The sequence below is a fragment of the Arachis ipaensis genome, chromosome B1 (genome assembly GCF_059453495.1).
Source record: "Arachis ipaensis isolate K30076 ecotype BB chromosome B1, ASM5945349v1, whole genome shotgun sequence".
Classification (NCBI taxonomy): domain Eukaryota; kingdom Viridiplantae; phylum Streptophyta; class Magnoliopsida; order Fabales; family Fabaceae; genus Arachis; species Arachis ipaensis.
In genome coordinates, this window is record NC_142436.1 from 148149691 (window position 1) to 148171792 (window position 22102).

The 22102-nt window shown below is 30.3% G+C and overlaps 2 protein-coding genes across 2 annotated transcripts; one reads left to right on the forward strand and one right to left on the reverse strand.

Moving 5' to 3' along the window:
- Positions 1 to 16624: 16624 nt before the first annotated feature.
- On the reverse strand, positions 16625 to 19842 carry LOC148578830 (uncharacterized). Its single transcript, XM_088500505.1, has 3 exons — positions 19411 to 19842; positions 16833 to 16930; positions 16625 to 16705 (listed from the first exon to the last, which is right to left on the reverse strand). The coding sequence occupies exons 1-3, from the start codon at positions 19655 to 19657 to the stop codon at positions 16688 to 16690; spliced, it is 363 nt and encodes a 120-aa protein (XP_088356631.1). The 5' UTR covers positions 19658 to 19842; the 3' UTR covers positions 16625 to 16687.
- A 415-nt stretch (positions 19843 to 20257) lies between these two features.
- On the forward strand, positions 20258 to 21885 carry LOC107639948 (N6-mAMP deaminase). The gene is made up of 7 exons (XM_088502121.1): positions 20258 to 20476; positions 20562 to 20632; positions 20887 to 20921; positions 21008 to 21067; positions 21166 to 21405; positions 21484 to 21680; positions 21774 to 21885. Exons 1-6 carry the CDS (start codon positions 20400 to 20402, stop codon positions 21589 to 21591), a joined length of 591 nt encoding a protein of 196 aa, XP_088358247.1. The 5' UTR covers positions 20258 to 20399; the 3' UTR covers positions 21592 to 21680; positions 21774 to 21885.
- The last annotated feature ends 217 nt before the right edge of the window (positions 21886 to 22102 follow it).

Consider the following 22102-nt stretch of genomic DNA (forward strand, 5'->3'; position numbering starts at 1 on the left):
TTAAGTAATAATGTATAATTATACTAATTTAGGAAAATATCTTTATTATAGTTATATAAAATCAATATTTAATGTATTATTAAACTACTTATCAATTATCAATCAAAAATATTTTTAATTATAATAATAATAATAATAATAATAATAATAATAATAATAATAATATGATAATTATATGATAAGGGCACCGATTATTAATAACCAATTTATATTTCTCTGAATAAATTTATTTTAGAAAAATATTTTTATTATAATTATATTACAATATTACAATTAATATTTAATAAATAATACATAATTATACTAATTTAAGAAAATATTTTTATTATCTATTTATTCTATCTATCTATTCTTATTCTTATCTATCTATTCTATTATATAAAAATCGAATGTCTGCACTTAATGATGGAGTTGACGTGGCATGCTCTGGAGAGTGTTTCCCGATTTAATTATTTTAATTCATTCAATACAATTTATTACTATGACTTAATTATATCAGCTAATTGATTTGATTAGATATTTAAATATTAATATAATTTATTATAATATATATTACTTAATTAATTTTACTACATTAATTATAATTTGTTATATTAGTTAATTAATTTATTCATTTATAAAGTCTGAAATAAAATAAATAATTTATTGTTTATTCTAATTGAATTCATTAAATTTAATTATACATTATATACGAATTAATAATAATTTGTAAATCACTTTATATTATATATGTATTAACAAAATATTATATATGTCTTAATGTGTTAATTAAATATTATATACGCACAGAAAAATAAATACAAAATTATTTATATAATATTAATAATATTATATTAGCACGGTGATTTTTTTTGTTTTGATATCATATAGTATTAATAATGATAATATTATTATATAGTATTATATAAACTTTCTAATATTAGTATAGAAAATTGGAAAATTATTCCTTATGGCAATCATTCTTAGTAGAATAGTGTGTCCTTTATATAGTATTGATAATTGTTGCTTAATTTAAAGTAATTGTATGTTAGTATCTTAAATTTATTTTCAATAATGACCTAAATAGATAAATCTAATTGAATTGAATGATTATATAAAATAATTTATATTATTAATATACTAAAATTAAATTTATTTTTTTTTACAGAATTTTATAGGTAAATTTTATACAAGATTAAGTAATTTTTTATTTTTTTTATTTGTTTTATCTATGTTACTTTATTTAATTTTAAGTAGCGTCATATTTACAATTACCGTCAGTATGATATTTTATAAAATATAAAAATCAATTTTTTTTATAATTTAAATATCAATGTGTTTGAATAGAAGAACTTAACAGACTCACAATGAGAGAGAGAAGGAAATTTACCTAGAGAAAAGAAACTCGGCATGAGAATGGTGGCGACGGGCTCAACAACAACGGTAACGGAATGAGCAGCGATGATGACATAAGCTGTGAACAGTGACGGACCCAGAAAAATTTAGTAATGGGGACAAAAATATAATAAAATTTAGGTATGAATATTTTTTTTTTTGCTTCTCATGATATTCAACAAGTTAAGGACTAATCCGTCATGAATTTGAATTCCATTTAAGAATCTACAATTGGCCGGCAACGAGTTGCTATACATACGAGACAGAATTCGAACCCTCAATACTTATTTAAGCGGATGACTAAGTTGATCACTTGATCAATCTAAATTGGTTTAGATATATTCAAAATTTAAAATTAGAACTATCTAATACATATTGATAAGAACTAGAAATATACACACAATCATTATTATAATATTTAAAATAATAAAAATATAATTTCATACACATAGTATAATATTTAAAATAACAAAAAATATTTATAAGGACTTTTTTATTTTTAACATGATTAAATATTATTTTTTATATATATTTTTAAACAATTATTTTACTTAATTGTCAAATCAACTTATTATAATTTTTATAGTATAAATAAATTTTTTAACCAAAATAATTACAGTATATTAATACATAAATAATATATTTTTTATCTTAAACAATTTTTAAAAAATCACTAATAATTTAAGTTGTATTTAATTAGAAAACTAAGTTTTAATTTAATTATTAATTAATTAACTAATATAATATAATTAATTATCACTAATTTTTTAGTGTATTTATTTATTTTTCATACTAAATCAAATTTAACAATATAATTATTATTATGTGTTAAGTTTAACAAAATATTTTTTAACATAAATTACAAAAGAACTATTTATATTTTATTTTGAGACAAATATAATATAATAAGTGGTATATATGTATATAAGTATTAATTTTTTTCAAAAAAATTTGTGGGGGCAAATGCTCCCTCTATATTAAACGTGGGTTCCTCTCTAGCTGTGAAGGAAGATGGGAGTTGTGAATAGGTAAGCGGCGATGGACTCAGCAACAACATGACAGGAGTTATGCGATTTTTTTGTGAAGAAGTCGAGAAGAAGAAGATTTTAGGTGAGGATGATTGAGTTTATCTTGCATGGCTATAGAATATAGACTGAAACTATGAATCATGTGTGATGTGAGGCACATCCTAATTACTAAAAAGTGTTTATATGTATATATTCGGAGCGGGTACACCCTAAATCCGACGATACCTGTCTTAAGCAAAATCTGTCCCGACTCGAGTCAAGTTATTACCCTTTTCATACGGGTATAGACGGGTCGGGTACCTGCGTATTCGAAAATTCCTGCTAAGTCTAACCACGTATTGATTCTCCTTTTATTAAGGGTTTATCGCTAGCCAATGAATTGCTACATACACAAGCGAGATTCTAACTCCTAATAGTTGTTTAAGCGGACGAGTGAGATGATCACTTAACAAAGTCAAATTGATTAAAATAAATACTAATTATTTTTAATATTTTAATATTAAAAATTTTAAGAGTTTGATTTTAATTATAACTTTATAAAAAATATTTATAATAATAATTATTATTATATATATTATTTAATTTTTTAATAAAATTTTTAATATAATTTTATGTATTATCCCGTACAAGGTACGGGAACATACACTAGTATTATATAAAAATCGAGCTGTTGCAATTAATGATAGAACTGATGTGGCATGCTCTTGAGGTGTTTTTTGATTTGTTTCATTTAATTGGTTAAAGCAAATCAATTATAATTAATTAATTATATCAATTAATTAATTTAACTAGACATTTAAATCTCACCATTTATTATAATTTATATGAATTGATTAATTATAATTAATTATATCAATTAATTAATTTGGTTAATTATATAAATTAGTTTAATTAGTTTATTTTTCTCAATACCATCTATTTATACAAAATCAAATATTTTTTACTCATTCGGTCTCTTTTCTTTCTCTCTCTCCCTCCATCCCTCCCTCCCTTCCCCCTCTCTCGTGTTTTTATCATTTATTTAATTTTTGTTTCTTTTATCTTTATTCATACATTTCATTTTTTTAATTTTTTTAATTTTTGTTTATTTTAATTACTTATTATTAGGTGCATAATTTTTTTCTTTTAGCTTCTGATTAACAAAAAAGATGTGTCATCTTTACGTTATTTTTAAATAATTTTACTATAATTTTGTTTTAAAAAATTTTATTTTATCATGTGTACTTCAATTCATATATATATATAGTCCTTTTTTTTAGATTCACAATTAATATATACATTGTTCGTGTACGTGGTTTATATATATATATTATTTTTTTTTGTGATTCACAATTAATATATATATTATTCATGTATGTGGTTTATATGTTAATGCTTTTATTGATTCTCTTTATTATTATTATGTGGTTTATATCGTGACAATTTAGAGTGTGTATGTTGTGACTCATGTGATATTTGTTAATTTGGTATATCTTTTTAGATGGTTTATGTTATAATGTATTTAAGGAGTTGATTTAAAATTATAATATGATATATAAAGTTATAATATGATTTATAGTATGCTAAAATATTAGGACATTATCATATAAATATTTTTTATTTGTCCATTAGATTCAACTATATAGGATCTTGAAAATTATGCAATTATGTAATTAGTTATTTTTTTTATATGTCTATTGTATTGATCATTTATATTAGTGAGACTATTTTTATTATTAATATTTATAAATATGCTATTATTTGTATAATTGATTGAATCATCTTATTTGTTTAAATTTAATTCTATTAAATTAATTATTTAAGGTGTTGTCGCTATTTTTTTTTTAAAGAATTTTTTTAATATTATTTAACAATTCTAATAACGTAATCACAATTAAAAAAGACAGAACAAAAAATTTTTTAATGTGAAAATAGGGCAAAAAAAATAAATTTATTTAATAATTTTTTTAGGATATATATATTTTTTATAGATAATTATTGTAAGACATAAAAAATTATTAAATTCTAACAATAATTTTTTATATATATGTTTTTTTAATATATATGTTTTTTTTTTTGACAAAATTTTACTCATGATGGTAATTCTTCTAATGATGTAAATGGGAAAAATTATATTTTTACTTCTTGATATAATTGATATATTATTAATAATGAATAGTAATTAATCCCTTATATTTTTAATCAACGCACGATAGTTTCTATTTGTAGATATTAATGGATGATTGATTTTTTAAAAATAAAATGCATTATGATTTTAGGTTATTTCATAATTAACAATAATACTTGATTATTTTTTAAAAATAAATTACATTATAATTTTAGGTTATTTTACAATAATAATTAATGTTTATAATATTGAATTACTCTAAATTTTTTATTTTCTGTTGTTAGTAGTTAATCCCAAATTAAAAAGATGATGTTGAATTGTTGAGTAGTCAAAGTATAATTGGATTTAATTTAGTTTATTTGTTTATTAATATAATTGATTGAAAGCACAAATGATAAATAAGACAAGCAAATAATTAAAAAATAGAATATTAGTAATTACTTAAAATAGATAACAAAATAAGTTATAGGGTATTATTTTATCTAAATTATTAATAATTAAAAGAATAAAAGGTCATTAATAATTATTTTTAAAAATGACATTAAATTTAGTTTTATGGTACTAATTTATTTGAGTTGTTGATAAAATTTTATAATTTTTAGATTTATATCTACTTAATTTATATATTTTATTTTATTCTATTTTAACAAAAAATTGAGACGTGCATTTTTAATTATTTATTTAAAAAGTATAGCGAAATGAGTTATATCAATTAAAATTAATTATCAATAATTGATATCAATTAATTGATTGTATTAATTTGTAAAATTAATAACGTATAATAAATGTTGTGAAATTAATTATAATAAATTAATAATTAATAAATAAAAAAGTAAAAATGACTTTTTGTATTGCTATCTAACGGCTACACGTTTTTATAATTTCACTTTTTTTTTATCTCTTTCTTTCACATTTATTTCTTTTAATTTATTGAATTAAATCAATTATACTAATTATTTGTATTAACTAATTAAGTACTTTTTAATGGTTATTATAACTATGTCTTTAGACCATAGGATAAAAATATTATAAAAAATATTTTATAAAAATTGTTGAAAAATAAATATTTTTAAAATGTGTCCTTAAGATACAAATTTACTAAATTAATTTTTAATTTAACGTATTTGATTCATTCAATTATATTAATTATAACTAATCAATTATGTAATTTGATTTGATTAGGATAAATATTTCATCATTTAATATTTTATTTGATTCATTAAATTATATTAATCATAGTTTCAAATATTTAATTTAATTAGAGTAACTATCAATTTATTTTAAATTTTGTTTGATTCATTAAACCAAATTAATTATAACTGATTATTTGTAATTTTTTATTTTTGTTTTTTAATCTTAATTTTGCTAATATTTTTATATGATTTTGTTTTATATTATTTTTTATTTATTTTGATTAATAATTCTTAAGGGTATTATTATTTTATTTAAAGATAATTTTTTTGTAATATTTTTATAAAATTTGATTAATAGGTTCTTCTTTAAAAAAAATTTTTAAATTTTTTTAATAAGATCGTATTTTGATTTTTCTCTTTCATTCTTTGTATTAATTAATTATATTAATCTTCTATTACAATACATTTTTTATCTACTCCATACATTATCTTTTCTATCTTCTTTTACTTTTTTTTAATTGCTCTTTTTACTTTATTTTTAATTATTTATTTTACTTTTACTTCTCATATATAAATTTATTGTAATTCATCACATGTTCTTTTTTAATTAAAGTGATTTTTTAGATTATATTTTATCATTGATGCTTTTATTTTGTTTAGTGTATTTTTTTAGTCTGTGTTTAATATAATAATCTGTAAATATTTATTCTATTATATAAAAATTAAATTTTTGCACTTAATGATAAAATTGTCGTGCCATTTTTCTGATGGTGTTTTTTGATTTATTTCTTTTAACTCATTAAATCCAATTTATTATAACAAAATTAATTACATCAACTAATTGGTTTGGTTAATTATTTGAATATCATACAATTTATTATAATTTCTATCAATCAATTAATTGTAATTCAAATTGAATGATTATTTTGTTACGAAATTATTATTTTCTAATCTATTTATGAGCAATACATATATTAATTATAATCGTAAATTAAGCTATTTTACATTAAATAATTTATATAATGGTCATCTCATTTATTATCATAAATGCTGAACTAAATAAGTCATTATTACTTTAGATTTAGAATTAAATGAGATTAAAACCAGATATACTATTTTATTTTACCTTTAGGGTTTAATGGGTGTCATACTCAAATATAAATAGTGATAATTTTCGAATTTTGGTCTCCAACACATCAAAACCACAACCGTAATTCTTTTTCTATAAAAGGAATTGCGATTCAACTCTATCAGGAATACAAAAGGTTTTCAAAGAACAAGGGAATGGTCTGAATTTGCACGAATTCTAAATGTTCGAACTTACGATGTTGTTTTGTTGGTTGTCGTTACGAGAATGACTTTAATCTATACGTGTCTAAGGACTAGAATAGATTAAATATTATTTAAGTAATTTATTTTTAATATTGGTATTTGATTAAATTAGTTTTAGAAAAATTTAAATTGTTGACTAAATTTATACATTACGACTATTCTTTTTTAATATATTATTTTTACATTTTTTAATATACATTTTTTCTGATTTTTAAGTTTATTTTCTGTCTTAGATATATGTATCACCTTTTTTTTCTTATTTTATATTTCAGATTAGTATTAAAAAAATGTATTTAAAAAAATATTAAAATATCACTATTTAAAAAAAAAAGAAAAGATATGTGAAAAAAAGAAAAATAAAAAATTAAAACATCACTATTAGAAAAAAAACTGTTAATATGCGTATGAATGGAGCCAAGATTAAGGAATATATATGAATATAAAAAACAAAAAATTATTACATAATTGTAGAATAAAAAATAATCATATATATAAAACGAAATAATTATAACAAAAAAATAATTCATATATGTGATTTAAATGTTTTTAATAATTGGTAGCATGGAGTTTAACAAAATATAATTCATATACTTTTTTATTTATGTATATGTATATAATTATTTATGTATGTGTATATATATTAAGAAAAACTACCATAATATATATATATATATAGAGAGAGAGAGAATTATTTAACAAAATTAATATATACGTATATATAAATAAAAAATTATTATAATTTTTGAAAATTATACATGAACTCTTTTTTTTCTCAAATTTATTCTAATTATATTACAATTAGCTCATGAATAATGTATGATTATATTAATTTAAAAAAATATCTTCATTATAATTATATCAAATCAATATTCAATGCGTTATTAAACTACTTATCAATAATCGATATTTTTAATCATTCTAATTATATTAATTGATATAGTTCTAATTCTCATTAGTGCAATAATTTTATTAAGAGATAGTTGATACATATATTAATAGTGACCTATTTAATTTGATTGGATAATAATAATAATAATAATAATAATAATAATAATAAGGTCAACAATGGTACATGCATTATATTTTAAAAAAAGTAGAATATTTTTTTTAAAAAATTAGGGTATCAATAATCAATTGTGATTAATATCAATATCAGTAATTAATTCTTATAATTATTTTTATACTACTAAAAATTATATATAGTGTTTTTTTTTGTAGAATAAAAAAGATTGTAATTCATAATATTTTCGTAAAGTTATATCGTATGGATACAAGATTAATTAGATAACAAATTGAATTTTAATTAATATATTTATTTTCTGCTTATATTTTTTCATTAATTATTTTACTTTTTATATTTACAGTAAATATTAAATGTGAAAAAAATATTGAATGTTATCTATTTTATTTATTTAGAGTCATAATTGAATTATAGTAAGTATCTAGAATTAATAATAACATGATACTATAATTTTAAATTGTATAATATAATTAAAAAATGTAGCAATTTATGTGTGCTTCCTATATAGCAATAATATTATATATTTATATATCTTCTCTTTTAGCTCTTTCCTAAAAATATTGGCATATAATTTAATGTTGATATATATATATTAAGTAAGTATCTCTATTGAATTAATCATAAAGGTTAATAAAATATAATGGCATAAATTTCACCTAATTGTAGCAACCAGCAAGTATTTCCATTGAAAATATTTGCTAATTATTACCGTGTATAATTAGTGTATGTATATATATATATAAGGATTAATAGTGAATTGTTACAATTATTTATCATCTAAAATAAAAAATAGTTCAATTGACTTAAAGTTTTTACTAAAAAAGAGAAATGAGAGAGCGAGAGAGAGTGTGGGTGGGAAACACGGGGAGGGGTAGAGCTAGGAAACATGACAAAGATCCGAGAATTTGGAATCGAGAAGAGTATCGACGGCTAGAGCAAGAGTCTTTTTCCGTTTTCGTGGATAACCTTCCTCAAGACATCTCTAAGAGAGAATTGTTTCAGCTGTTCAACTGGACTGGACACATAAATGACATATATTTATCGCGTAAACAAAAAGGCGATAATATATACATTTTTGCGTTCATACGATATACTACGAAGGGAGGAGCATTGAAGGCAATCAGAGAAATGAATCGGTTGAGGTTGAGAGGAAGAGTTGTGTTTGTAGGGGAAGCGAAGTACCGAAGGATACCAGATGTGCATGATACGAAGAGGGCACAGAAAGGAGAAGACATCCGAAACAAGATGATTCGGGGACAACAAGATGAGGAGGCTCATGATCCGCGTCTGAATATAACAGAGGTCAGGAAGGATAAAAAAGAACAAGTCCTAAATGAAAACGGGTAGACCAAAAAGATTGAAGTACCGGTGGCAAAAGATAACTTGGAGTGGCTGCAGAGAAGTTTAGTAGGAGGGACGACTAAGGCCATTGACTTTAGATCTATGAAAGATAAGATCGCGAAAATTCTGCCTCAAGTTGTCCAAATACGAGAACTCGGTGCGTATAAAGCTCTTCTGACGTTTGACTGCGTGCGGAGCGCAGAAGAAACCTACACGTTTAAATTGAATAGTCTGCTCCAACTCTTCCATAGTGTTTGGAGATGGGAGGAGGCGGAGCGAAGTGAAACTAGAAGAGTATGGTTAGAATGTTATGGAGTTCCATTACATGCCTGGTCGGTCGACACTTTCAATATCATCGGGGGTCAATGGGGTGAAGTGGTGGGCTGTGATAATTTGACAGAATCATGCAATTCCTTTAGTGTCGGACGCGTGCAAATTGATACATGTGTTTTAGATGCTATTAACGAATGGATACATCTTACAATTGGGCTCAGTGGTTTTGACGTGTTGGTAAAAGAGGTGGGTGAAGAGACATATAGTTCGGCATGTAAGCCGGAAAAGATTAACGCTGGTGAAACAAGTAGCAAGAAATAAGATAATGATGCAACAAGCCACTCTCAAATTATGACTATAGATCCAGCAAGTCAATCAGATGAGCTGGAATGCAGGGACCGGGCAGCGGAGTTAGCAACGATGGTGATGAGGGAAAGGGAAGATGACAAGGGCAGAATAGTAAATTCAGAAGAAATTTTGAATGAGTGGAATAATGCCAATTCAAAAATCAACTTATTAAAAATGGTAACGGCTGATTCGTATCAACAAGGAATTAAAGACAGAACTAATTTCATGGGATACGACATGATGAGTGATGGAGAGGATTCAGAAAGAACCAGGTCTGGGCTTTGTGGAAAAAATGCAAGTGGGCTGGATGAGGGAGCCATAAGGTGAAAAATAACAAGAATAAATGACAAAAAAGATGAAGATTGGGCCAAATACACTAGTTACTATAATATGGGTTTGATCTTCCAATTGGGCCAGCAAGCCTCATCAGGCCCGAACCAAGGTGGCGCTGGGAATGGAGGCAACGACCAAAAATCTGGGCCACACCAAACTGAACCGGGTCGAGGGATGCAGGGTTTCTGGGGGGAGCAGGTTACCGGTCCTTGCGCTGCTGCTTCGAAGAAACCCTTTGGCGATGAGCGCGCTGCCCTGCACGGTAGCCCGCGGACCTGGCGCAATGGAGAAGGGCGAGTGGCGACCGGTGAGGCGAGCGCGTGGAGGCTCCAGCTAGGCGTCTGCCCGCAACATTCAAATGCGACGGTGGACACGGCTGATGATGGCGCGGTTGTGGTAGACGGAGGTGCTGGTGCGTCGGCGCCGGGAAGCCATGAAGCCGGGACGAACATGACAGTCTGGAATAAGTTGAACGCAAGGGAAGAGGTGGTGGAGGAACTTGGAGGAAGGGTCACAAGGTGCTCTAGGGAGGATGGTGAGGACGCCGATAAGCTTACAGGGGTTGGGAATGCTAGTGATGAAGGGGATGACACTGAAAAAACAAGTACAGATGGCGAAAACGATGCTGGTAGTGAAACTGGAAATACAACCTCGCCAAAGCACGGTGTAGACCATGAAACTGTTGGTCTTAAACATCGAGGTGATATGTTAGGCAGGAAAGACTCGGAGAAGGGTAGGGACAAAGCTGGAACGGCTATAATGAATGACTTGGATAGTGAACATGATAGCGGATCGGATGACAACTAGTGTTCTAAAGCGGAGAAGCAAATGACAGAGAACAAAAGGACTTGGGAATTGGCGGTGGAATCTGGTGCAATCTTGTACGACCAAGAAGAGGATATTATGGCGATACTCCAAGCTCAGAACGAAGAAAATGCTCAGAAAAGAAGAATGGCAAAACAAAGGGCGAAAGCAAGACGATACAGACCCAAAAACAAAAATAAGGTGTGTAATAATTTGTTAAAATGATTTTTAGCTCATGGAATATTAGGGGGTTGAGGGGGGATGGGAAGGTGAGAATGATAAAGGATTTGAAGATAAAAAATAAATTGAATATGCTAGGACTGATAGAGACTAAAAGGCATGTTGTAACTAGATTTGATGTAGTCCGTCTCTGGGGGTGCGATAGTGTGTGCTGGGAATATGTTGCGTCTGAGGGTGCATCGGGTGGGCTGCTCTTAATGTGGGATGAATGTATGTTTAAAATGCATAACTGTTATAAAGGGGAGAGGTGGATGTGCATCAAAGGTGTGTTGTTAAAGAATAATTTTAATTGCGCGTTTTTCTTGGTTTATGGTGCTCATGCTAGAGACGAGAAAACGGTTGTATGGGAGGAGTTGAGTTACATTGCTGGATTATGTCAGGTTCCCTGCTGCTTTATGGGGGACTTTAATGAGATTGTTCAGGTGGAGGAAAGAAAGGGGGCCGATAGATTAACAGGAGCTGCTGAAGAATTCAAGAACTGGATACAAGATATGCACTTAGTAGACTTGCCGCTCAATGATCGAAAGTATACCTGGTTTAGAGGGAGCTCATGTAGCTGGATTGATAGAGTAATGGTTAGCCTGGAATGGATTGAGGAGTTTCCAGAGACTCGACTAAAAGGAGGACCAAGGGGTTTGTCAGATCACTGCCCGATGATAGTGGAAGACACAAGGATGCGAGGCGGCCCAAGACCGTTCAGAAGTCTTGACTCATGGTTTACCCATGAAGGTTTCCTAAGAATGGTCAAAGAGGAATGGAGAGATTTGGGAGAGGTAGAGCTCACAGATAAATTGAAGGCCTTGACAATTCCTTTGAGAAGATGGCACAAGGACAACTTTGGTGACATGGATAACAAAATCTTGCAGTTTGAGAATGAGATAAAGAAGATAGATGACATGGTAAGCAATGGGACATATGATGGAACAGTGGAGGCAAGAAGGAAGGCATTGGTGACTTGTTGTGAGAGATGGTATGTTAGAAAAGAGCTACATTGGAAACAAATGTCACGATCGAAGCATGCGAAGGATATGGACAAGAACACCAGGTATTTCCACCAAATAGCTTCTTCAAGAAGGAGGAATAATAGAATTGATGCTTTGGTTATTAATGGAAGATTGATTAGAAACCCAGCTAGAATAAAGATTGCTATCCGAGAGTTTTATAGGCAATTGTATCATCAAGAGAAGTCTGCTAGAGTGGGATTCAGAGACGGGCTGGTGGCAAGGATATCTGAAGAGGATGCTATGGCGTTTGAGGTATTACCGTCAGCAGAGGAGATTAGAGAGGCAGTTTGGGACTGTGAATCGTCTAAAGCACCAGGCAATGATGGGTACAATATGAATTTTATAAAGAGGTGCTGGGAAGAAATTGGGACTGAGTTTACAGCTGCTGTGATTGCGTTCTTTCAGACAGCTAGATTACCTAAAGACTCTAATATCACATGGGTTGCGTTGGCTCCTAAGTTCGGCGGGGCCAAAGAAATCAAAGACTTCCGCCCGATTAGCATGGTTGGTTGTGTTTATAAGGTGATCTCGAAGGTGCTAGTTAGGAGGATGAGAGCAGTGATGCCAGAGCTGGTCGGAGAGACTCAAAGTGCGTTTGTCAAGGGCCGCAAAATACATGACGGGGCACTTATAGCGTGTGAAACTGTGCAGTGGCTTAAATTAAGGAAAAAGGCAGCGCCGATTATCAAGCTAGATTTTCAGAAGGCTTATGATAGAGTAAAGTGGAGCTTTGTGGACATTGTGCTGCAGAAGATGGGATTTGGTCGAAGATGGAGGGAGTGGGTAATGGAGTGTGTCAGTACTTCTTCTATGTCTGTGTTGGTAAACGGTTCACCGACGAAGCCATTCATGATAGAAAGGGGTTTGAGGCAAGGCGATCCACTATCCCCTTTTTATTTGTACTTGTGGTGGATGTACTACATAGAATGGTCAGAGAGGCAGTTAGTAATGGCCGTATATCTCCTCTGTTAGTTGGGAGAGACAATATAGAGTTGTCGCACCTTCAGTTCGCTGACGACACTATATTGTTTTGTCCGCCGGAGGAAGAGACTGTAAAGAACTATCAGAGACTACTACGCTGCTTTGAACTAATGTCGGGGTTAAGCATCAATTTTGACAAATTTAGCTTAATACCAATCAATTGTGACCAACTGTGGGTGAGACGTATGTGCAGATTGTTAAAGTGCAAGGAAGCGGCTCTGCCAGTCAGGTACCTTGGAATCCCACTAGGAGCTAATCCAAGGTTAGTTAAGACTTGGAAGCCTATAATAGACAAGGTGGAAGAAAAACTAAGCTTATGGAAGTCGAAGGTGCTTAATAAAGCAGGAAAGTTGGTGCTCATCAAAGCTGTTTTAAATAGCTTGCCAATATATTACTTAAGCTTGTACAGGATGTCGAAAGCTGTTGCTGAAAAGTTGATTTCACTACAGAGAAAATTCTTGTGGAGTAGGGAGGATGGAAGGAATGGTTTGGCGTTGGTTAGATGGGAAGTGGTTCAAGCGCCAAAAAGGCTAGGTGGGCTAGGTGTTGGAGATGCGATGGTACGTAACACAGCGCTATTGTTTAAATGGTGGTGGAGGTTCTCAAAGGAGGATTGTCCGCTGTGGAAGAAGGTGGTGTGTTCGTGCAATAATCTCAATCCTAACAAGATGTTATCCACTCAGACATTGCCCACTAAAGGAGGTCCTTGGAAGGATATATATCAGCTACAGATTAAGGAACAACATGTCAGAGAGAAGATGATAAATGGGTTGTCCATGGAGGTTGGAGATGGGAGAAGAACGCGTTTCTGGGAGGATGTCTGGCTATACTGTGGTCCCCTAAAGGATAGGTTTCCAAGCCTCTTCTCGATTTCAATGCAAAAAGGATGTGTCATTGGGATCTGCGGGTTCTGGGACGGGTTAGATTGGGTTTGGAACTTTCAATGGAGGCGTGAACCATTCCAGTGGAAATTGGAACTTTTGAATCAGTTACATGAAACTCTGAGAGTGGTTAAATTAGCGCCAAACAGGGAGGATAGGATTGTGTGGAAGTTTGATAAACAAGGTGTGTTTTCTACTAACTCCTTTGTGCAGGTATTGCAGGAGGATACGCTACCGGAGGACATAACAAATTATAGTTTTACCAGCTCTATATGGAAAGGATTAGTTCCACCAAGAATGGAGCTGTTTATATGGTTTGTCTTGATAGGCAGAGTAAATACAAAAGACAGATTGTGCCGGTTTGGGATAGTTGGTCATGACAACAACATGTGTATCCTATGTAGTAAGGAGGCTGAAAATGTGTATCATTTGTTTCTTGGGTGTGATTTTACTTGGCAGGTATGGTGCGCATGGCTGAATCACTTTGATAGGAAGTGGTCATTTCCTGGTACTGTAAAGGAACATTTTCACAGTTGGACAGGTGTAACTACGAGAAAGGAAGAGCAAAAGAAATGGCTAATTTGCTTCTTTGCCATTGTGTGGAACGTCTAGATGGAGAGGAATAGGAGGATTTTTCATAATGCAGGAAAAAGTGTAGAAGACACCATTAACGCATCTTTATTTTATGTCTGTGTTCTTGTTGTGCTCCACTCTTGTGTTGAGCTCATTTGTTTCAAAAAAAATTTATCATCTAAACAATTCGTAATTCAGACGTAGATCTTCTGGTTAGTTATATGCATGCACAGATTTGGGGTGGCAAAATCATGATGTATGTTAAAATTTCTTTTTGCCTCTTGGGGGAATTTATGTGATATAATATCATTTGCTTGCAACAGTAGCTTTTTATATTCTAATTCACTGAAAATATTTACCTTTTGCGAACTGTATCTTAGGCTACCATGCAAGGATTGCAAGGTCCTCAGCCTTGGAGATTGCTTCTTTTGCTGAAGGGGACAATGCATTTTATACAGAAGATATCGAGACATATTGGAGCTATTATCCCATGTTGTTAAGTGCTGTTACTGTGGACAAGGATGATAAGAATTTTCTTTCTTTCAGATGGAGCACCTCTCCTTGTTGCAGCATCAGAGCTTGTTTGCCTGGCGTAAAATTCCATTCTAGCTCATGCTGCTCGTTGACTTTTATTGTGGCCAGATGTGCATCTTCATTGAATGGAGAAGAGCTAGTGAGAGATGGAGGAGTGCAACTTCTTGCAACTCTTCTTTCCTGGAAATGAACCACAAACATCATGCGAACATTTTCAGTTCTTAGTCAATTTGAGGCTGCCGGATCTGAAATACTCGAGTTTTCTGGGCTAGTTCCAGACATTGTGCACGGCACTGAGTTTGAGCTTCTACCAGGAGCTGTTGATGCTGCTCTACAGTCTATTGCCAATGTTTCTGTTTCATCTGAGTTGCAGGATACTTTATTGAGGGCTGGTGTTTTATGGTATGTCAATTATTTTTTTTTTTTTGGGGATAAAATGCTTGGTATTTCTCTCTCAACTATAGGTATGCAGGAGGATGTCCCATGTGAGTTTAGGGCTTAGTTAGCAAACTTGGTGTTTATATGTGCCTGTGTCGCCAAATAGCTTAAGTATTTATTTAGTAAGATGAGCTTTACCATTACATGAAAATTTACTGTGTATGAAAGTAACTCTGTAAACAGCTATCTACTAAGCTCTCTAAATTTTGCAAAGGCTTAATTTTCAAAGCTTACTATATATTACTTATGACAAAGATGTTTCATGTGTGCGCTCTTGGTGGAGCAGATAATACCAACAGTACTTATGCACTAGAGTGGTTAATTTTTTTTGAGAAATGCCTGGCATATTATTTGGCAACTATTTTAGAACGATCTGTCCACTCCTATATCGGTGGAGCTAAAAAGGGAATGATGTATGTTAAGTCTAGCTATAATTCGATGATAATTTATGGTGGTATCATACTGTCTCCCTTTCTTATCATTTTTATGTTTAAAGTGTTGTGTCTAGTTGGGAATTGTCTAGCTATTCTATGTTGTAGTATTATCATAATTTTTGTGGGTTTTGAGCAGATCATTTGATAGGAGATACCTCTTTAAACCTAGCCTTTCCTTGTCTTTATCATTGCGGATTCAATCCTGGGTTCGTCTTTCTCTTGGGACTTCCATTTCTTTCGTAACCTTAATGATAGGGAATCCTTTCAACCTTTGGCTCTCTTAGGTATCCTTGATGATTTTTCTGTCTTCTAACCACTGACAATAGGATATTGTCTCTTGATTCCTCTGGTAGTTTTAGCTGTAAATCTCACTTTCAATTTTTAAAAAGAATTACAGATTGAAGAAAAAATTTTGAGTAAAATGATCATGATAGTATTTCATTAAGCGGCAGCAGCAATTGCCATAGGAAATAGTTGACAACAGGAAATTTTATGCAATAAACTGAAATCAAAGATGCATCCAGTCCTGAAATACAAAAGGATGAGATGAGACAGGCTTTGAGAAACCATGTACATACACACTACGATGCGCAACACAAGTATATTAAGTAAAATTTGCATTCCAGATAGAAAATTAGATAATAACTATATACCTTAATGACAGATATCAAACCGGTCTTAAATTGTAAAACACCTAGTCCCTCACTGATAGGTTCCAAATTTTGGGACAATGAGTATGCATGCTTACATACTGCAAATAAGAATAAGATTCCATTAGAACAATTGTTAGGAACCTTAAGAGCTTCAATAACCGAATTAAAGCATATATTGGCACTCCCAAGCCACTATCTTATTTCAAATAACATATACATTTTCAAATTAGCACACAATTAAGCCATATGTTGATTTTAACCCATTTAAATTGTCAGCTAAATCACAGGCCAAGTTCGAATTAGCAACAAAGAACTCAATATTAACATCAATTTCATTTTATTGGGTAATTCTTTAATACTTCTTGTCTATATGGTTGATAACATGATATATAGTTCAATAAGGATGAATATGTGATCCTCCTTTTAGGAAATGTATATCCTATAGTCGGCCAATGACTTTCACAGTTATACTGTATCATGTTGAACATACAACAAAGACAATACACACAATTTTATAATAACTTCTATATCTAATGTTAGCCATAGTAAGTGAATAAATTAATTGGTGCTATTTTTTTAATAAATTATGTATAATTTAAAACTCCTTTTAATCGTCTTTATCATCATCATCTTCTTCTTTCAAAAATTTTCATAATTCTTCTTATTTTATCCTTCTAGCAAGAATCAGTATCACGATTAAAAAATTCCGGTGTCAAAATTAAAAACTTTTTGTGTCACGGTTAAAAAATTTCGGTACTATTTTTTTAATAAATTTTGCACAACTCAAAAGTTCTTTTCCTTTCCTTTCTCTGATTTCACCCTCCTAATAAGAACAAAAAAGAAAAAAAATCAAACAAAAAAAATAAAAAATATTGCAATAACCACTAGGAAGAGGAAGAGGAGAAAAAAAATAAGAAAAGAATATGGCAACAACAAGACGATAATGATAATGAGGATAAAACACGCAAAGAAAAAAAAAAGAACATGAAGAAGAAGAATTGTGTGATTCATACACAGCATGCGTGAGTGATTTTTATTAGGTTTGTGCCAACTTAATAGGACTTGGTTGATAAAAATATTTAAATATATAACGAGACCAAAAATATATATATAATAAATTATTATTTCTATTTATAAAAATTTAAAATATTAACAAATATATCCATTGATAAAAGAAATTAATTTTGTACTCATAAAAGATAAAAAATTATTATTATTATTTATAAAATTTTAAAATATTAATAAAATTATACATGAATAAAATTAATACTTATGTATTTTTGTGACATCAAAACTATTTTTATGGGTAAAAAACTAAATATGAATAATTTTTCATTATATTAAAGTTTTATAGTTACAAATTAGGATAGAAATTAGGATATATATATAAAATGTTATGAGTAGAGTCTATCTTTTTAGGTTTAGTTCGGTACGAAAACATTTTAATTTTTTAAAATAATTTATTAAAATTAATTTTTAAAATTAATATTTTAAATTGATTTGATAAATAAAATTAAAATTAGTTGTTAATAAGCATAAACTACAAAAATTATGTTTGAAGAAGTTATTTTTAGTATTTAAAATATTTTTAATAGATCTAAATATAATAAATATAAAATTGTATTGAATTTTTAATTTTCAAAAAAATATTTTTATAAATATTTTCAAAAAGAGCCTTAACTTCTCAAAACTAGAAGTATATGTATATGATTAGCACCATTTTTTTCAAAATACTTTTTTAAATTGAATTTTATTGGGAAAAAAAAAGAAAATTAACCAATATCAATAAAAAATAAAAATTTAGTTACTTTTGAATTAAAATATTACTATTCACATGGTGAAGTCTTATGCCTAATTTTTTTTGTAAAATTAATAATTAAATATTATTAAATAATTTAATATATTTAATTAAATTATTATTTAATATTTTTAAATTATCATCTTCGAATAAGATAATTCACCAATTCACATATTAAAACAAGAGTAAATTATTATTTCTACTCACAAATTAAAAATGATGATATATCTATTCATAAAAGACAAAAATTACTATTTATACTTATAAAAAATAGATTTCTACAGACAAAATTATTCAAACCCTAAAAAATTAAATAAAATTCTTAAACTATCCTTCTTTTCACCACTATTACCATCATTTCTCCCTTCTTTCTCTCTCTCTCTCTCTCTCAATATTCTTAGCTACTCAAATTCCAAATTCTACCACCATTCTCTTCTCCAATTATCACCATCACTGGCTCCATTACTATCACTGCCATCGCCATCCCTACCCTTCCTTCCTTCTCCTTCTTCTTCTTTCACTTCTTCGCCATATGCAGAAAGATTCTCTTTGTATACAAAAAAACAAGCACAATAAACTACATAAAAAAAATTCAAACACACCCTTACTCTGAAAACAATACAACAAATTCGAAAATTTTCTTTTTTTTTCCCCACAAAAAAAAAGATGCTTTCTCCCACCTGTCTAAATCACTAATGTTAGGTTTATCTAATACTAATTTGATTTAGATAAATCTATGAAGATGATAACATAATAATGAAAAGAGGGATCTTTATTTACTTGAGGAGGAGAAGATCGGAGAGAGTGCGTGGGAGCTTGATGGGGCCAAATTCGGAGGTGAGGTAGATGCAGAAAAGGCCAGTGGTAAAGAGGAAGAATACGACGACGGCCGTAGCGAATTCGCAGATGTTGAGAGGGAACTTCTCCGATTTGGACTTCTTGGCGGCAGGGGAGTCGTCCTCGCCATTGTTCTCGAAGTCCTGACGAGCAACCTACTGGTATCGACCGCCATGATGCTCTGCGGCATCCTTAGATCTAGGATTTCTTTGCGTTAGATGATTATGCTGGTGATGGTGGTGCTAGTGTTGTTGAGTTGCTACCGACACCGATGAGAGAGTGTGTGGCGAAGAGGTTAAGGTGGCGGTTGAGGAGGAGGGTAAGGCGGTGATACAAGCGGCGACGTGATCAATGTTAGGATTGGAGTCAGAACGTTGAGATAGAGAAGGGGGAGATGATGGTTGTAGTGGTGGAAAGAATGGTATAGGAAATTTTATTTAATTTTCGAGGGTTTAGATAATTTTGTCTACAAAAATTTATTTTTTATGAATATAAATGGTCATTTCTATTTTTTATAAATAGATATGACGGTATTTTCAACTTTTGTAGATAAAAATGATAATTTATTCTTAAAAGAATTATAAATTTAAAATTGATTAAAACTCATTTTTTACCTTTTTTTTAATTTTTTGAACGTACAAATACAAATACCAACACTAAGTATTTCAAAGATAGGAAATAATAGTTGAATATTCAAAATTAACAGCAAGTATAACATTGATTGGGATCTTATCACAATGATCGTGGCATGAACCCTAAATCCTCAACATGTTTGAGTGCTGTTTTTTTTTGTCTGATACACGCCCTTGGATGAGTTCAGTGAATGGCCATTGGCCAGTCTCTTCTGAACCAACCAGAGTGTACTCTTACTCTTACCCAACACCCAACGAAGCACTTGCAGTTTCAGTTTCAGTGTTGAGGAAGAAGAAAAGATGGAGTGGTGGATGTCAATGCCAAAGGTGGAACTCCATGCTCACCTCAATGGATCCATCAGAGGCTCCACTCTCCTGTACTCCTTTTCTCCTTTCCTCTCTCTCTTGTTTTGTTTCTTCATCTCATTCTCTTTCATCTTATCCTTTTTTTTTGTTGCACAGAGAACTCGCTAGAGCTTTGTGGGACAAGGGTCTAATAGATTTTTCCCAAGTGGAGCATGTTATCCTTAAAAGTATGCTCCTTTTCCCTTTTTTCCTTTCCTATTTTCTTGTTTTATTTTCAGTGTGCCCCTTCACTGTTGTTCAGCTTCATGTTCATTTTGGGACTGATTTTGACCCTTAACAGCTGTTTGATTGTAAAAATTACGCACTCTGCTAGTGTTTGTGATATGAGGGACTGTTTGATTGTCACTTTTAGTGTTAGTAATCGTTACTATTATAGTGTTTAAGGCTTATAATGGTGGTGGTTATGGTTTTGTAAATACAGATGATCACATGACTGTTACAAGAATTGTGAATGAAGTATGGTTGCTTACTATCTAAATTTCTGTGTTTCTAAATCCGATGCCTTCAGCCTTTGCATTTATAGAAGCAATTTCTGAATGCAGGTTGTTGAAGATTTCGCATCAGAAAAGGTTGTCTATCTCGAATTGAGAACCACCCCAAAGGTAACTAGAAGAGCTTGGTACTTGATGCGGACTCTTTTTTGTCTTTTTGGTCTTTTCTATTGATTCGACAGTGAATTTTTCGGCTTAATTCCTTACAGAAAAACGATTCCCAAGGAATGAGCAAACGTTCTTATGTTGAAGCTGTATTGGAAGGGATAAGATCTGTCAGCTCGGTTGATGTGGCTTTAATTCCTTATACTGAGGATCCTAGAAATCTTTTAGAATCTCTGCACGCAGCTACAAATGATAAATGTGATGGAAATAGTAGGAAGAAAATCTTTGTTAGGCTTCTCTTGAGTGCTGATCGTAGGGAGACAACAGAAGCAACTATGGAAACTGTAAGATGAGTAATTTCAACATCCTTAAGTTTGATGCTTGCTACTTAATACCTTCAACACTCCATTTCTGTGTTGCAGGTCAAACTGGCACTGGAAATGAGGCATTTGGGGGTGGTTGGAATTGACCTATCTGGGAATCCAAAGGTTGGCGAATGGTATGTCAATCTATCAAGGACTCTAGCATAGTAATTCGTAATGATGCTTTAGATCAAAGTCTCCCGTTATCTTTTTTTGGAAAAGATACTTGCCAGCATTGAAATTCGCCAGAGAACAAGGTCTTTTTGTAACCCTGTGCGCCAATCTTTTATTGTACCTGTTACCTGTGGTGATTACCTGACTGGTCTGTTTTGCTTGTTTCGTGCTTTTAGGTTCCTAATTCAAAGGAGATACAAGATATGCTCGATTTTGTTCCCCATAATCGGACATGCTTGTTTCTTTGAGGAGGAACACTGGAGAAAGTTGAAGTCTACTAACATTCCGGTTAGACTTTGCAAGTTCACTAGTCACATTTGTGATAAAATAAGAAAGTGAAAAGTGTTATGATAATCAATCAATTAAAAATATAGTGCATGGCAATATGGCATATTCATCTAATCCATCACATTTGAACATTTGATAGTTTCTAAATTCGAACCATTTTTGCATAATATTGTCAATACTTATATAAAGAGCTGGGCTACATATAATTTATTGCTTC

Bases quoted from the DNA above. Each gene is read 5' to 3' on its own strand.
- LOC148578830 (XM_088500505.1), bottom strand. From the start codon at position 19,657: ATGCCGCAGAGCATCATGGCGGTCGATACCAGTAGGTTGCTCGTCAGG. The intron at 16,931-19,410 runs GTAAATAAAGAT...TCTTATTTGCAG, and splicing joins TCCGATCTTCTCCTCCTCAA to TATGTAAGCATGCATACTCA.
- LOC107639948 (XM_088502121.1), top strand. From the start codon at position 20,400: ATGGAGTGGTGGATGTCAATGCCAAAGGTGGAACTCCATGCTCACCTC. The intron at 20,633-20,886 runs GTATGCTCCTTT...TTGTAAATACAG, and splicing joins GGAGCATGTTATCCTTAAAA to ATGATCACATGACTGTTACA. The intron at 21,406-21,483 runs GTAAGATGAGTA...TCTGTGTTGCAG, and splicing joins CAGAAGCAACTATGGAAACT to GTCAAACTGGCACTGGAAAT.